The sequence below is a fragment of the Oryctolagus cuniculus genome, chromosome 4 (genome assembly GCF_964237555.1).
Source record: "Oryctolagus cuniculus chromosome 4, mOryCun1.1, whole genome shotgun sequence".
In the NCBI taxonomy this organism is placed as follows: domain Eukaryota; kingdom Metazoa; phylum Chordata; class Mammalia; order Lagomorpha; family Leporidae; genus Oryctolagus; species Oryctolagus cuniculus.
Window position 1 is genome coordinate 82,047,150 of NC_091435.1, and position 17,521 is coordinate 82,064,670.

General features: G+C 41.9%; 1 protein-coding gene across 1 annotated transcript in view; it reads right to left on the reverse strand.

Annotated features, from left to right (window-relative positions):
* The window catches only part of LMLN (leishmanolysin like peptidase), an 87,872-nt gene that overhangs the window by 24,147 nt on the left and 46,204 nt on the right, over positions 1-17,521 (reverse strand). The window contains exons 10-12 of the mRNA XM_002716542.5: positions 16,168-16,275; positions 10,395-10,471; positions 223-333 (exon numbers count right to left, since the gene is read on the reverse strand). Coding sequence (XP_002716588.3) covers positions 223-333; positions 10,395-10,471; positions 16,168-16,275 — 296 coding nt within the window. The remainder of the gene's footprint in view (positions 1-222; positions 334-10,394; positions 10,472-16,167; positions 16,276-17,521) is intronic.

Sequence of the window (17,521 nt, forward strand, 5' to 3'; positions counted from 1 at the left end):
GCCCCTCCTTGTGGCTATTTTTAGTGTATGTCTAAATACAATACTGCAGCTACTTATTATGATATTATTACCAACTACTTGCAGATGGTCTTCTGCACATTTAGAAATTAAATTTCTCCTGACTACATTTTGAAAACAGTTGACATTTTAGGCTTAGGATAAAGAACGACATCAGAAACCAACTGTGTAATCAAAGACATTTTTAGGAGAAGCATTTCTTACTCTTGTCTCTGCCGATCAATCCAGAATTTACAGCTCTTCTTGACAAAGTCACAGCCCTTTCCTCGGCCCCAGTCTAACTTCTCAGCCATGCTGTAATTCGCTGTATACCAGCTGTGGAAATAATCAAACAAAGCAGTTTTTAATTACTGTCACTTTAAAAAATATACCACTTACAAACTTCAATAAGCACCTATTATTAATAAGACTGTAATAAGGATGAGAGAGGCCATTGCCACTAGGGGGCTTTCACAGAGTCCTGGCTGCACCAGGTCACTGCAGAAGGGACAGGGAACTGGTCTCATTGGGAAGGTACTTCTGTGTTTGGAAGACAAAACATACGTCCATTGTAATTTTCTTTTCTTTTTTTTTTTTTTTTTGACAGGCAGAGTTAGACAGTGAGAGAGAGAGAGACAGAGAGAAAGGTCTTCCTTCCGTCGGTTCACCCCACAAATGGCCACTGCAGCTGTGCGCTGTGGCCAGTGCACTGCGCCGATCTGAAGCCAGAAGCTGGTGCTTCCCCCTGGTCTTCCATGTGGGTGCAGGGCCCAAGGACCTGGGCCATCCTCCACTGCACTCCCGGGCCACAGCAGAGAGCTGGACTGGAAGAGGAGCAACCGGGACAGAATCTGGTGCCCCAACCGGGACTAGAACCCGGGGTGCCGGCGCCGCAGGCAGAGGATTAGCCTAGAGAGCCGTGGCGCCGGCCCATTGCAATTTTCAAAGATGACAGAAGTCATAGAAGATGTTAAGATACAGTTAAAGGGAATGAGGACCAAGGAAACAGAAAGAGAATGAGAGAAAGAGAAGAGAATACCCTGAGGAAGATATATGGGAATTTCTAGTTGGCTATCAGCCTTTATTTACCATGATTCAGTTGGCCCTACTTTCTTGCTTTTCTGGCCTTGAATTGGTGACATTCCATCACTACAAGCTAAGCATTACATGTTATTAACAAGACAAATGAATATCACTTCCAGTATTTTTTAAATGTTCGAATTTCAGAGAAAAGGAAAGATTTCATTCCCTAAATTTAACCAGTCAGTGTGCTTATTTTTATTAGTTTTTCTTTATTCTTAGGGACAAGATTAGTTTGCAAAGGTTACAAAATGATGCAAAATATTTTCTTGTCTGTCTCTATTATATCTTATCCCTTTAGTATTACCAAAACAATAAGCAAAAACATAAGTGCAAAGGCTGGGGATCTAAGAACCATTTCTCCAACACTAGCACTCTTCCCACAAAAATCAAATGAGAGTAGAAATATGCGAGATAGCACTTCTAAACTTTCTCCTCTTTCAAAGAAGAGAATGCTCTCAGAGAAAAAATACAGAAATGAATCACTGTACTGTTTACTCCAGGAGTAAAATGCCTGCAACCTCTGCAGCTACCATGGGAGTTGTTAGCTAAGTCATTCATCACAGCAAGGGTAAGTCGGTCAAATGTTAACAGGTGCCCCCACCACACCAGCAACTACTTTAACAGTGCCTTGGTTCGGAAGTCCTCTGCCCAGTGGATAAAACATAAAGTTACTGGCTACCCTAGGAGATGCCCACACCCAGTATTTGCGGATGAGTGCAGAGTGCAGTATCAGCATGGCCACTCCATCACCTCCACAGGGTAAGAGGTTCCTGAAAACCTTCACTGCAGCTCCTCCCATGCTATGCAGTAGTGAGCACTCATTACTCACTAGACACTTTGCTAAATGACAAGGCTACAGAAGTGAATAGCACACAGTTCCTGATCTCATGCAGATTATAATCCAAAGGGGAAGAAAGATATTAGAAAGAGACACTTTAGTTGTGATGAGTATTTACAAAGGAGAAGTAAAAGGAGCTCAGAGGAGCATATTCATGGGGATACCTTAGTTAGTCCGAGGAATCAGGAAAGGTTTTCCTGAGGAAGCAACTTTAAGCTAAACCCAGAGGATCTACACAGTTTTCTGAGGCAGCAGACAGAGCATTAGAAACATAGGATTTCTTAGTAGCACAGTGATTTGTGTAATCAATTTATGGCTCTTGGGAAACACTTCTTTTTCTCTCTTAAAATTAATATAATAGAGGGGCTGGCACTGTGGCACAAGCTAACGCTTGTGACACTTGCATCCCATATGGGCACCAGTTCATGTCCCAGCTGCCCCACTTCCGATCCACCTCCCTGATAATGGCCTGGAAACGCAGTGGAAGATGGCCCAAGTACTTGGGCCCCTGCTCCAACGTGGAAGACCAAATGAAGTTCCTGGCCCAGCATTGGCTGTTGTGGCCATCTGGGAAGTGAACCAGCTGTTGGAAAAATCTCTCCCTGTCTCTTAGTAACTCTTTCTAAATAAATAAATAAATCTTTTTTTTTAAAAAAAAAACTAACACAATAGAAAAAAGAACTGCATTATAGGTAGTAAAGGTAAAGTTGTTTCATGAGACTTTGGTTCAGTGTTCTATACAATGCTAATACTTAGCAGTAATTACAATGAGACAAGCACTGTACTAGGACGGTAAGTATGTCAACTCATTTAAGTCTCATGAAGTTGATGAGGTTTTACTTTCATCACTGTCTTACAGATAAAGGAACTGAGTCAATGACACAAGCTAGTAAGTGGCAATACTATAATCTGAATATAGGGTTTCTGGCTTCAGTGCTGTTATACTTTACCAAAATCCTGAGACATAATCCACATACCATGGTATTAACCCTTTTTTCACCAAACATTGAGATTTAATTCACGTACCATCAAAGTCACCTGCATAATATGCACAATGTCTTTCAGCATATTCGCAAGGTTGTACAACTATTACCACCACCTGATTCCAGAACATGTTCATCAGCCCAAACAAAACCACGTACCCACCCCCATGCCCAGCCCTCGGCAAACACTAATACACCTTCTGTCTCGATGGACTTCCCTATTCTGAACATTCCAGAGACATGCAATATGGCTTTTTGTGTCTGCCTTCTTCCACTTGAGATATGTTCAAGGTTCATACACACTGTAATATATTTTAGGAGTTCATTTCTATTTTACTTCTTTTTTTTTTTCATTTTTTTTTAGAGAAGTTTTAGATTCACAGAAAAATCGAGCACAAGTTAGAGAGACTTCCCAAGTACTTTCCTCTCCCGCAGACTCACAGGCTCCTCCATTACCAACATCTCTCACCAGAGCGCTAAGTTTGCTAAAATCACTGGACCTGTATTCATACCCCGTCATCACCCATCACTCCTGATGCTGGACATTCCGTAGGCTTTGACAAGCATGTAAAGACATGGATCCACCACTCCAGTAACACACAGAATAGTTTCACTCCCCAGAAGTCCTCGGTGCTCTGCCCATTCATCCCTCCTTCCCCTGCTAACCCCTGACATCCTCTGATCACCGTCTCTAGTTTGGCCTTTCCTAGGATGGCATACAGTGGGAATCACACAGTAGGAAAGTACTTTTTCAAAAACAGAATTAAAAGATAAGTTTTCACACAAAAATTCTGAAATCCATGCAGCTTTGTCATAATATACATTTTCCACAAACTTTTTGAGGACTGTCAGATGTAGCCTTTTCAGACCGGCTTCTTCCACTTAGTGAAGTGCATTTAAAGTTCCAACATATCTTTTAATGGCTTGAGAGCTCACTTCTTTTTATCACTGAATAATATTCCATTCTGTGGATATACAATGGTTTATTTATCTATTCACCTACTCAAGGACATCTTGGCTCCTTCCTTGTTTTGACAGCTATGAGTAGAGCTACTAAAATTATCTACATGCAGGCTTTAATGCAGACCTAGGTTCTTAATTCATCTGGGTTATGCCAAGGAGTTTGATGCTGGATTGCACAGTGGGAAAATGTTCAACTTTGTAAGAAATTGCCAAACTTCCAAAAGTGACTGTTTCAATCACTTTGTGATCCCACCAACAGCAAATGAGAGTTTCTGTTCCTTATATCTTTGCCAGCATTTGGTGTGGACAGTGTTTGGGATTTTTTACCATTCTACTAGGTGTTCAGTACAATCTCTTTTTTTTTTTAACTTTTGTTTAATGAATATAGATTTCTAAAGTACAGCTTATGGACTACATTGGCTCCCCTCCCCCCCGATGACTTCCCTCCCACCCGCAACCCTCCCCTTTCCCGCTCTCTCTCCCCTTCCATTCATATCAAGATTCATTTTAAATTTTCTATATATATAGAAGATCAGTGTAGTATACATTAAGTAAAGATTTCAACAGTTTGCACCCACATAGAAACACAAAGTGAAAGATACTGTTTGAGTACTCGTTATAGCATTAAATCTCAATGTACAGCACATTAAGGGCAGAGATCCTACATGAGGACTAAGGGCACAGTGACTCCTGTTGTTGACTTTACAAACTGACACTCCTGTTTATGGCATCAGTAATCTCCCTATGCTCCAGTCATGAGTTTCCAAGGCTATGGAAGCCTTTTGAGTTCTCCGACTCTTATCTTATTTAGATAAGGTCATAGTCAAAGTGGAAGTTCTCTCCTCCCTTCAAAGAAAGGTACCTCATTTTTTGAAGACCTGTTCTTTCCACTGGGATCTCACTCACAGAGATCTTTCATTTAGGGTTGGTTTTTATTTTTTTTTTTTTGCCAGAGTGTCTTGGCTTTCCATGCCTAAAATACTCTCATGGGTTTTTCAGCCGGATCCAAATGCCTTTAGGGCTGATTCTGAGGCCAGAGTGCTGTTTAGGACATCTGCCATTCTATGAGTCTGCTGTGTATCTCGCTTCCCATGTTGGATCGCTCTCCCCTTTATTTATTCTATGGGTTAGTATTAGCAGGCACTAGACTTGTTTATGTGATCCCTTTGACTCTTAGTCCTTTCATTGTGATCAACTGTGAACTGAAATTGATCACTTGTACTAGTGAGATGGCACTGGTACATGCCACTTTGATGGGATTGAATTGGAATCCCCTGGTATGTTTCTAACTCTACCATTTGGGGCAAGTCAGATTGAGCATGTCCCAAATTCAGTACAATCTCTTATTCCCTAATGATAGAATATTGAGCACCTTTTCATATGCTTATTTGCTTCATACATTATGTTCTTTGAAGAAATATCTATTCCAGTCCTTCACCCATTTGTAAATTCGGCTGCTTTTTTATTCTTGAGTTATAAGGGTTAAAAATATTCTGGGGTGGGAGTCTGTCGTAGTAGTTAAGCCAGTGCTTGAGATGCCCACCTCCCATTCTGGCAGCAGGTGATGGCTGAAGTAGTGGATCCCTGCCACCCACATGAAAGACCTAGAGTGAGTTCTTAGCTACTGGCTTTGCCCTGGCCCAGCCCTGGCATTTGAGAAGTGAACCAAAAAATAGGAGATTTCTCTTTGTCTCTCTGCCTTTCAAATAAATAAAAAATTTAAAAACCTATATTTTGAGTACTAGACTCTTAATATTTTCTCCCATTCTGTAAGCTGTTTTCCCGCCCCCATCCCTACTCCTTCATTTTATTTGAGAGGCAGAGAGACTAAAAGACAGAAAGGTCTTCCATCCATTGGTTCACTCCTCAAATACCCATAACATCCAGGGCTGGACCAGGCTGGATCTTCCATGTGAGTGGCAGAGCCCAAGCACTTGAGCCATTACCTACTGCCTCCTAGGGTACACAAAAGCAGGAAGTTGGATCAGAAAGAGAGTAGCCAGGACTTGAAACAGGCGCTCTGATACGGGATACAGGCATTCCAAGTGGCAACTTCAGCTGCTATGCTAAATGTCCATCCATCTCATTTTCTTGATAGTGTTATCTGAAGTAAATGTTTTTAATTTTTATGAAGTACAGTTTTTCAAATTGTACTTAAGCTTTGGGTGTTCTATCCAAAAAATCACCACTTAATCCAATGTCATGAAAATTTATACCTGTTTCCTGCTAAGCATTTTATAGCTCCAACTCTTAATATTTAAGTTTCCTATCAACTCTGAGTTAATTTATACAAATCATATAGCATAGGAGTTCATTCTTTTATATGTGGGTATCCAGATGTAATAGCACCTTTTGTTGAAAAAAAATTATTTTCTCACTGAATACTCTTGGTACTTTTGTCACTGTATTTTCAAAAATATATTTTATTTATTTATTTGAGAGATAAGAGTCACAGACAGTGAGAGGAAGACAGAGAGAAAGGTCATCCATCCACCAGCCCACACCCCAAGTGTCTGCAATGGCTGGAGCTGCACTGATCGGAAGCCAGGAGCCAGAAGCCTCCTCCAGGTCCCCCACGCAAGGCCCTAAGAACCTGGGCCATCTTCCACTGCTTTCCCAGGCAATAGCAGAGAGCTGGACTAGAAGAGGAGCAGCTGGGACCAGAACCAGCACCCATATGGGATGCCAGTACTACAGGCTGAGGATCAATCTATTGAGCCACAGCTCCAGCCCCAACTGTCTGTATTTTTAACTACTATAAACAGGTGTAGTTTGGTCATGATATAGTTCTTACTATTTGAAAAAAAAAAAAAAAAATAGTTCTTACTATTTGAGATACTATGCAAAAAAAAAAAAAAAAAAGAAAGTCTAAACACCTTCAGGCAGTGAGAGAACCACTTAAGAAGGAGGGAGACAGGTTTTGGAAAAAAAAAAAAAACTGTAATAGTTCAGGGGCATGTGTTATGGTGCAGAGGATCAGATGGCCACTTGAGATGCCCAAATCCTGTATCAGAATGCTGAGTTCAAGTTCTGGCTACTCCATGCTTCTAACCTAGCTTTCTACCAATCCATCCTGGAAAGCAGCAGGCAATGTAGCTGAAGTACTTGGGCCCCTGATAACCACCCACATGGAAACCTGGAGAGAGTTCCAGGCACCTGGTTTCAGCCTGGCCTAGCCCTGAGTGTTGTGGGCATTTGAGGACTGAACCAGTAGATGGATAATTTCTCTCTCTGTCACTCTGACTTTTAAATAAATACATTTTTAGTAGAACTCATATTAAAAGAGCAGAAGGTTAAGCCACAACCTGCAATGCCAGAAACCTGTATCAGAGTACTGGGTCAAGTCCCAGCTGCTCTGCTTTTAATCCAGCTCCTTGCTAATGTACCTGGGAAAGCAGTGGAGGATGGCCTGGGTATCTGGGCCCCTGCCACCCATGCAGGAGACCTGGATGGAATTTCAGGCTCCTGCCTTTGGCCTGGCCCAGGTCCGGCTGTTGTAGTCATTTGGGGAGTGAGCCAGCAGATGGAAGATTCCTTTCTCTCTGGCTCTCCCTCTTTGTCACTCTACCTTTCAAAAACAGTAAAATAAATCTTCAGAGAGAGAGAGAAAAAAAAAAAAAAAACAGAAAAAGAGACAGAGAGAGAGAAAAAGGAAAGGGAAAGGAAGGGGAGGGGAAGAGAAAGGAAGGGGAGGGATGGATGGATAAGGAAATACAAATGCTATTTACCTAGATTTGACCAGTACATGCTGTATACATGTGCTGAAATGTCACACTGTACCCCATAAATATGTAAAATTATTATCTGCTAATAAAAAACTAACACAGAAAGTTTTCTATTGAAATTGGTAATTAAAAGGAGAGCATTAATCTTATCTTTACTGTTACAAACCATATATCAGGGTTAAAAAATAGCTGGGGCCTGTGTTGCGGTATAGCAAGCTAACCTGCCACCTGTTAACACCAGCATCCTATAACAGAGCACTGGTTCAAGTCACAGCTGCTCTGCTTCTGATCCAGCTCCCTGCTAATGTACCTGAAAAAGCAGCAGAAGATGGTCCAAATTTGGGACCCTGCCACCCACATGGGAGAACCAGATGGAGCTCTGGACTCTTGGCTTCAGCCTGGACCAGCCCCGGCTATTGTGGCCACTTGGGGGAGTGAACTAGCAGGTAGAAGATCTCTCTCTCTCTCCATCTCTTTTCTGTTTAAATAATTAAATAAATCTTAAACAAAATAAAAGACAACAGAAAAATAGCCTTGATTTAAGAGGGAAAACCCAGTTAATGAAAATAGAATTAGAAAAATATCATCATGGAAAAAATGCCATCATATAATCCCTAATGAATTAATTTATTTAGGAAGTAATCATTAATGGGTGAGAAAATTTCCAAAAAAAGTTGATTTAGAACTTTAAAATGGAGGTATCAGGCAGTAAGGTGCTGCATCCATTGATCAATTGCAGCAACTCTGTCATGAGGAAAGCAGGCATTGTTTGAAACCTTACCTATGAAGAAATCTCGTCAGCAAACAAAACAGCTAAACTCCAATCTAACTGAGCTCTAGAGCTAACTTATATTTACAAGAAATACAGGGAATTTTAGAACAAAGCAATATGCAAGGAGATAAAGAATTTGGGGTCTTCTATAGGATAACTGACATGGTTCTGCAATAAATCAATGACAGGAAAAAGAGGTGGGGGAGGTGTGCAGGGGCTACTCTAGATTAAAAGATTTAAGTGATGCAACAACCAACCAGGATCTCATTTGGATCCTGATTTAAACAAACCAGTTACAACGATAAAGGAGCTATATGGATATGAACTGGGTATTAAGAGCTATTAGGAAATTATGATTAATTTTGCTACTAGTCATGTGGTTACATTAAAAAATGTCTGTATATTTTGGGGACTCATGCTGGAGTATACAGGGTTGACATGACTTGATGCCTTCAATTTGCAAAATAAAAGCCTTAAAGAATTTTGCACATAACATCTAAATTAAGTAATTAATAAAACATTTTAATTATTACTGAATCCAGGTTCTAGGCATACGGGGTATTATACTCTATTCTATACATGGATTTTGTGTATAATGGTACAATTCATAATAAATAAATAAATAAATAAATAAAGTATTTAAAAGAACATATATGGACTTCAAAACTTTGTTACCACTTGTAGAAAATAATCTTTAATCTCTAGCACTGGCATTGTGGCATAGTGGGTAAAGCCACCACCTGTGAAGCCGGCATCCCATATGGGCACAGCTGCTCCCCTTCCGATCCAGCTTCCTGCTTATGTGTCTGGGAAAGCAGTGGAAGATGGCCCAAGTGCTTTGGCCCTGCACCCACATGGGAGACCCAGAAGAAGCTCCTGGCTCCTGGCTTCAGCCTCACCCAGCCCTGGCCATTGCAGCCATTTGGGGAGTGAACTGGCAGATGGAAGATCTTTTTCTTTCTCTGTCTCTCCCTATCTCTATACCCTAAAGGTATAAAAATGCCTCAGTTTCTTTGTCAGGCAAAAGAACTCTACATTTTTTCACTACAGTTCTTCTTTTGGGCTAAAGGAAAATTAAGAAAGTAGAGAACCTCTGTAGATTCTTTGATATAAAACAATGCTTATGAGGTAAATCAGTTATATCTAACTTCTGCCTTCCTTCCCTCAGGGATAGATTTGCCTTTGAATTGACAGACATGACCATAACTTTTGAACTTGTTCAACTTCTTGCCTCCATCTAAATACAACTTGGCACTCACACTCCCATGCTTTCTTCCTGAGTTAATGGACAGGGCGGTGGTTCCTCCTTCCCAACTGAGCTAATTCTCTGGCTCCCACCCATCTTGCAAAACTTTGTGAGTAATAGCCTTTCTTACCTAGATCTTTCACTCTCATTTAGGCAGCTCCGCCTGAGAACTTTTGTCTTTCTCATTTTTATTCAAACTTTTCTCAGAGTCAACAATGACTTTCCTTACATCGCTTTGATACCCTAAAATTAACACATCAACTATTTTCTGTTTTATTTAATAACATCTCTACCACCAATTTTCAAATTCAATTCCAATTTCAAATGTTCCCTCTGATTTGTTAGGAGAGAGCAAACAGAAGCAGCTATGATTTTATTTGTTTGAGATGTTGGGGGTCCTCCAAAAAATTTAATTTAAAAATAGCATTTCACTAAGAAGGTCCTACATGCTTTAAAAACCAGGATCTAAACATTACCAATTCCATTTACAATTTTAAAAATTATTTAGTCTTTCCTTTATATGGTCATGACTTCTGCTTTAGAAAATAAATCTCTTTAGATCTAGGATTTTGTTCTATTCATCATTATACCTCAGGGCCTCAAACATTCATTGAATGAATGAATGAACGGTGCTCTTATACATAATGGACAAGTAATTATACAAACTTCAAAGATTAAGAACATTTTGTAATTAAGTAAATGTAAACCAGCATTTACTTAAGCTATAAACTTAATATGCATTTCATTTTAAGAAGCATCTTATATCACATTCTCACAGCTATCTTACCCAGTGTCCTCCATTAATGCCAGAGTGATTCGAGAGAGGACTCGGTTCTGGGTATGAGAACCAGTCATTGCTTCATTCTGAAAATCACCAACATATTTGAATTAGAAGACTGCATTCTGCAACTCCCAATAACTTGTAATTCCTCTGATGTAGATTCAAAATGCTTTAAGTATAAGAGTAGGTCAAAGTGTTCTGCAAAATGATGCAACAGGGGTCGGGGCAGTGGCTTAGAAGATTAAGCCTCCGCCTGCAGTGCTGGCATCCCATATGGGTGCCGGTTCCAAGTCCTAGCTGCTCCAGCTCCCTGGTAATGTGCCTGGGAAAGCAGCAGAAGACAGTCCAAGTACTTCTGAAAATAAAATCTATTGTCTGCCTTAAATGTCTCCATTGTATTTCACTTCCCTGGAACGGTAAGCAATCAGCATTTAGAACTCAGTGATGACAACGAAGATAAACAGGTAGGTAGGTAGGTAGGTAGGTAGATACTATGGTAAAAATATACTGTCTTGGCAAAGTAAAGAAGGAAGCTGAGAAAGATGACTAAATAATTGAGGTAAGGGAAATAGTGCTTTCATAACCTTCAACTTTGTTCACAGGAATATATACAAATATGCAAAGCAAGTATCACACAATCGTGGAACGAAAGAATTTACATGAAGAACCTAAAATAACATCAAGATATACTGTCATCTTAATATTTTAATTCATATCATACAATTATTACCAGGAGGTTATCCAACAGTGGGAAGGCTTGTCTGTCTCTTAATGGAGCATTTCCCATTCGTATTTTAATTATTCTTTGGATGTTTACATTAAACATTGGACAGTCATCTCAAGTACTTTACTACCATCCTTTAAAAATAAAATCGTTCGGGCCGGCGCCGCGGCTCACTAGGCTAATCCTCCACCTAGCGGCGCCGGCACACTGGGTTCTAGTCCCGGTCGGGGCACCGGATTCTGTCCCGGTTGCCCCTCTTCCAGGCCAGCTCTCTGCTGTGGCCAGGGAGTGCAGTGGAGGATGACCCAAGTGCTTGGGCCCTGCACCCCATGGGAGACCAGGAAAAGCACCTGGCTCCTGGCTCCTGCCATCGGATCAGCGCGGTGCGCCGGCCGCAGCGGGCCGGCCGCGGCGGCCATTGGAGGGTGAACCAACGGCAAAGGAAGACCTTTCTCTCTCTCTCTCTCTCTCTCTCTCTCTCTCTCTCACTGTCCACTCTGCCTGTCAAAACCGTTCGGGGCCGGCACTGTGGCACAGTGGGTTAAAGCCCTGGCCTGAGGCGCCGCATCCCATATGGGTGCCGGTTTGAGATCAGGCTGCTCCACTGCCTATCCGGCTCTCTGCTATGGCCTGGGAAAGCAGTAGAAGCTGGCCCAAGTCCTTGGGTCCCTGTACCCATGTGGGAGACCCAGAAGAAGCTCCTGACTCCTGACTTCAGATTGGCTCAGCTCCAGTCGTTGCAGCCATTTGGGGAGTGAACCAGCGATGGAAGACCTCTCTCTGTGTCTCTACCTCTTTCTGTAACTCTGTCTTTGAAATATATAAAATTAATCTTAAAAAAATAAAATAAAACCATTCAAAGACACAAAATTGATTTCAGAGAAAGGAAGAAGTTAATAAAATCACTACTCTGAGGTCTTCCTCTGAAAAGCACATTAATTTTCACTTTTTTTTTTAAAGATTTATTTATTTATTTGAAAGTCAGAGTTACACAGAGAGAGGAGAGGCAGAGAGAGAGAGGTCTTCCATCCACTGGTTCACTCCCCAGATGGCCACAACGGCCGGAGCTGTGCTGATCCGAAGCCAGGAGCCAGGAGCTTCATCTGGATCTCCCACGTGGGTGCAGGGGCGCAAGGATTTGGGCCATCTTCTATAGCTTTCCCAGGCCATAGCAGAGAGCTAGATCAGAAGTAGAGCAGCTGGGACTAGAACCGGAGCCCATATGGGATGCCGGCGCTTCAGGCCAGGGCATTAACCCACTGCGCCACAGCGCCGGCCCCTAAAATTCACTTCTGACCAATCCATAGCTTTCTCTCTTTCTTTCAAGATTTATTTATTTATTTATTTATTTATTTGAACGAATTAGAGAGAGGGAGACACAGAGATCATCCATCTACTGGTTTACTGCCCAAATGGCTGCAACATTCAGGACTGAGATAAGCTGAAGCCAGGAGCCTGGAGCTCCTTCCAGGTCTCCCACATAGGTACAGGCTCCCAAACACTTGGGTCATTCTCCACTGCTTTCCCAGGTGCATTAGCAGGGAGCTGGATGGGAAGTGGAGCAGCCAGGACTTTCAATTAGTGTCCATGTGGGATACCTGCGCCACAGGCGGTGGCTTTACCCTCCATGCCACAGCACCTGCCCTATGGGTATAACCATTAAGAGGATCTGTAAATTATGTCTATGGAATTTTTAAAATTATCATTACTTATTTATTTGAAAGTCAGAGTTACAGAAAGAGAAGAGAGACAGAGACACAGATCTTCCATCTGCTGGTTCATTTCACAAATGGCTACAATGGCCAGGGCTTGGCCAGGCTGAAGCCGGGAGCTTGGAACTCTATCCGGATCTCCTACGTTGGTGGTAGGGGCCAAAGCACTTGGGCCATCTTCTGCTGCTTTCCCAGGCACATTAGCAGGGAACTGGATAGGAAGTGGAGCAGCCAGCACTCAAACTGGCACTCATATAGAATGCCAGCATCAGAGTTGGTGGCTTACCCAGCTATGCCATAATACTAGCTCCAATGGGACTCAAAAATGATGTTGGTCCCTATTTTGGACATAGTTTACTTATGCAACAGGCTGGTTCTTGTATCTATCCGTTGTGGTCTTTTGTTCCAGTACTTGAGATGGAGAGGGTGGGGGAGAGCCACAGATGACAGATAGGCCCTAGAAAACTGTGTGGAGCACAGGGGGGTTCTTTTTTTTTTTTTTTTTTTTAAGATTTATTTATTTATTTGAAAGTCAGAGTTACACACAAAGAGAAGGAGAGACAGAGAGAGAAGTCTTCCATCCACTGGTTCACTCCCCAGATGGCTGCAATAGCTGGAGCTGCGTTGATCCAAAGCCAGGAACTAGGAACTTCCTCCGGGTTTCCCAGGCGGGCGCAGGGCCCAAGGACTTGGGCCATCTTCCACTGCTTTCCCAGCCCATAGCAGAGAGCTGGATTGGAAGTGGAGCAGCCAGGACTCAACCAATACCCATATGGGATGCCGGCACTGCAGGCGTTGGCCTAACCCACTATGCCACATCGGCGGCCCCAAGGGAGATTCTTGACTCTGCCATGCTAGCATGCAGCGTGTTCTAATATCTTTCTAAGCAAATCTTTTGCTCCTTTTCTCTACCATCTGGTGAGTTTACCTGACTGTTACTTACCGTGTTTTCTCAAAAGACTTTCAGAATCAAGAGATTCCTGGCCAAAAAGAAAAACAAATTGCCTCATTCTCCAACGGATTTGGACAAAAACCTGGTAATAAAATACGTCCAACTCCTCCAAGAGGAGACACTGGAGAACTACACTGGGTCTAAAGGAATGCACTTGCAATGGCACACATCTTTATGCTGTATCAAGGTCACTAACTTAACCATATCCCATTAATGATATGCCACCACTTCTAGACAGCCAGGCATGTTCAGTTGGGGGTGATTAGTGGGTTGGTACAGTAACAAGTGTGTAAAAATTCTGACGAAAAAAAAATCTTTTATCATGTGAGCAGTTTAGGTCTTGTATGTTTGATTGTTCAATTGAGCCTAAGAACACTCACTGAAACACTACCCCGGGAGGGGATTCAGGATATAATTAAGTATCGCTTTACAACATTTTAAAAATTAACAATTTAAACTACAGTTTTTCATTAACAGCAGACAGTCATATTACATTCATATAATGCTATTTAAAAATTAGGACATTCAAGTATTATCGTCTATTCTGCTGAAGCGTGTTTTGGCAGTGTGAATAAATTCATGTGAAATTGGAAAATAAGAAAGTGACATCAACATAGCACGGAATCATGTTGGTTCATAATGATTTTTTCCTGGATATTAATATTTCGAGACAAAGCAGTAATAACTAAATGCAAAGTACAGTAAAACAGCTAAACAGGGGAACGCTGTGCTGTGTCTGATGCCTATGCACTCCATCTTTTTCCACTTGGCTGAAAATAGCCAGAGGCCCTATCTGCAAGGTCTTATTGCATGGTTTTTCTATCCTTGTCCCTATTACGCAGATTTACAATCCTTCATCTAGCTATCATTGCTTCTTCTTCTTGGTGAAGATAAAATCCTAGAGATAGGACTTTTTATTAATTGGAATTTGAATGGCTTCTAAAGTGAGCTGGTAGCTTTTATTATGAGTTACTATTTTTGTTAGTGCTCTGGTGACTTGCTGTGCCCACAAGGCTTGGCACTTTTAATGTCAGTTTTGAAAAAAAGATTTTTTTTTTTTTTTGACAGGCAGAGTGGACAGTGAGAGAGAGAGACAGAGAGAAAGGTCTTCCTTTTGCCGTTGGTTCACCCTCCAATGGCCGCCACGGCTGGCCCGCTGCGGCCGGCGCACTGCGCTGATCCGATGGCAGGAGCCAGGAGCCAGGTGCTTTTCCTGGTCTCCCATGGGGTGCAGGGCCCAAGTACTTGGGCCATCCTCCACTGCACTCCCTGGCCACAGCAGAGAGCTGGCCTGGAAGAGGGGCAACCGGGACAGAATCTGGCACCCCAACTGGGACTAGAACCCGGTGTGCCGGCGCCGCTAGGCGGAGGATTAGCCTAGTGAGCCGCGGCACCGGCCCAAAAAGATTTTTTTATTTTTTATTTTTATTTTTTTTGACAGGCAGAGTGGGCAATGAGAGAGACAGAGAGAAAGGTCTTCCTTTGCCGTTGGTTCACCCTCCAATGTCCGCATTGATCGGATGGCAGGAGCCAGGTACTTATCCTGGTCTCCCATGGGGTGCAGGGCCCAAGCACTTAGGCCATCCTCCACTGCACTCCCTGGCCACAGCAGAGAGCTGGCCTGGAAGAGGGGCAACCAGGACAGAATCCGGCGCCCCGACCGGGACTAGAACCCGCTGTGCCAGCGCCGCAAGGTGGAGGATTAGCCTAGTGAGCCACAGCGCCGGCCAAAAAAGAGATTTTTTTTTTTTTTAAATGAAAACATAGGTCACATTTAGCAAAAGCATCCTCACTACCTTGAAAGAATTAAAAATATACCATTAACTGAAAGAAGTTGCATAAATGCACGAACCCATTAAAAAAACCTAGATGTATTATGTATGTGTGTATGCATATACACACATAGAAAATACACATAATATTTATGGAGGATATATAAAACACTATAGTAGTGGTTACATCTGGAAAGTGAATTTCAAGAACTGAAGAAGTAAAGTAATATTTAAATTTTTTACTTTATAACTTATTTGAATGCCTTTATTAAATAAATAAAAGCCTAGGGAGATGTTTAACCTAGTATTTAAGATGCCTGGTTTCCTCATCTGAGTGCCTGGGTTCCATTCCAGGCTCTGGCTCCTGACTCCAGCTTCCTGGTAATGTGAACCTTGGGAGGCAATAGTGATGGCTCACATCAATGGGTTCCTGCCACTCATGGGGGAGACCTGGATTATACTCCCAGCTCCTGGTTTCAGCTCCGGCCCATTCCTGACTGTGGCAAGCATTTGGCGAGTGGACCAATGGATAGGATGATGGGAGCTCACTTGCTCTCTCTCTCAAATAAAAAAAAATTAAAAAATTTTTAAGTCTAGTAAAATTTAAATATAAACTGACCTCTAACAACCGCTTTTCCCAGTGGTTGAGTTCAGTGCCCATACCACCCTGATTTTCAAGCTCCATTCCCTCCAGAACTGGACAGTTAAAATGTTTTCGTGCTTCATCCTAAGAATGAGAAAAAATATAAATGACAAACTCTATATAACATGGATATAATAAAGTAGACATTAAAGAATGACTTTGGTGATAACTTCTTTTAAAAATATGGTTTTTAATATAAATAAAACATTTTGAGGCTGTCACATTCTTTGCTAGAAAATTACTTTTTCTTAAAATTTTAAGTTATATATACGAAAAAGTTATAAACTAGAGTGATTGCCATTTGTAACTCTTACATTGATGATTTTTAAAGCTTTCCTTATGGATTGATAATTAGTAACTGTATATATTTATGGGGTAAAAGTTTATGAATATAGTGCAGAATAATTAAATCAAACCAATTAACATACCCATCACCTTAAGTACTTTTTTTAATGGTGAGAAAATGTGAAATTTACTCCCTTAGCAATTTTTAAATGTGCAAGACACTGTTATTAACTATATCCATCCTCCTAGGCAACAGAAAAATAAAACCATATCCCTCATGAGATTTCTATACCCTTTGCCTATCATCTTCTCATGCCCTGATATTCCTACGTACATGACCACATTCTGCTTTCTGCTTCTCTGAGTTCCACTATTTTAGATTTTACAAGTGAGAACATGAGAAAGTATTTATGTTTCTGTGCATGGCTTATATCACTTAGCATGTTCTCCAACTCTAACCTTTTTTTTTTTTTAAGATTTATTTATTTATTTGAAAGTCAGAGTTAGAGAAAGAGAAGGAGAGGCAGAGAGAGAGGTCTTTCATCTGCTGGTTCACTCCCCAATTGGCCGCAATGGCCAGAGCTGCGCCGATAAGAAGGAGTCAGGAGCTTCTTCTGGGTCTCACACACGGGTGCAGGGGCCCAAGGACTTGGGCTATCTTTCACTGCTTTCCCAGTCCATAGCAGAGAGCTAGATTGGAAGTGGAGTACTTTTTCATATACATTTTGGCTGTCTTCTTTTAAGAAATGTCTGTATAGGAACCAGCGCCATGGCTCACTTGGTTAATCCTCCACCTGTGGCAGCGGCATCCCAAATGGGTGCCAGGTTCTAGCCCCAGTTGCTCCTCTTCCAGTCCAGCTCTCTGCTGTGGCCTGGGAGGGCAGTGGGAGCCCCTGCACCCGTACGGGAGACCAGGAAGAAGCTGCTGGCTCCTGGCTTCAGATCAGCACAGCGCCGGCAGTGGCGGCTATTTGGGGGGTGAACCAACAGAAGGAAGACCTTTCTCTCTGTCTCTGTCTATAACTCTGTCAAATAAAAAATTTAA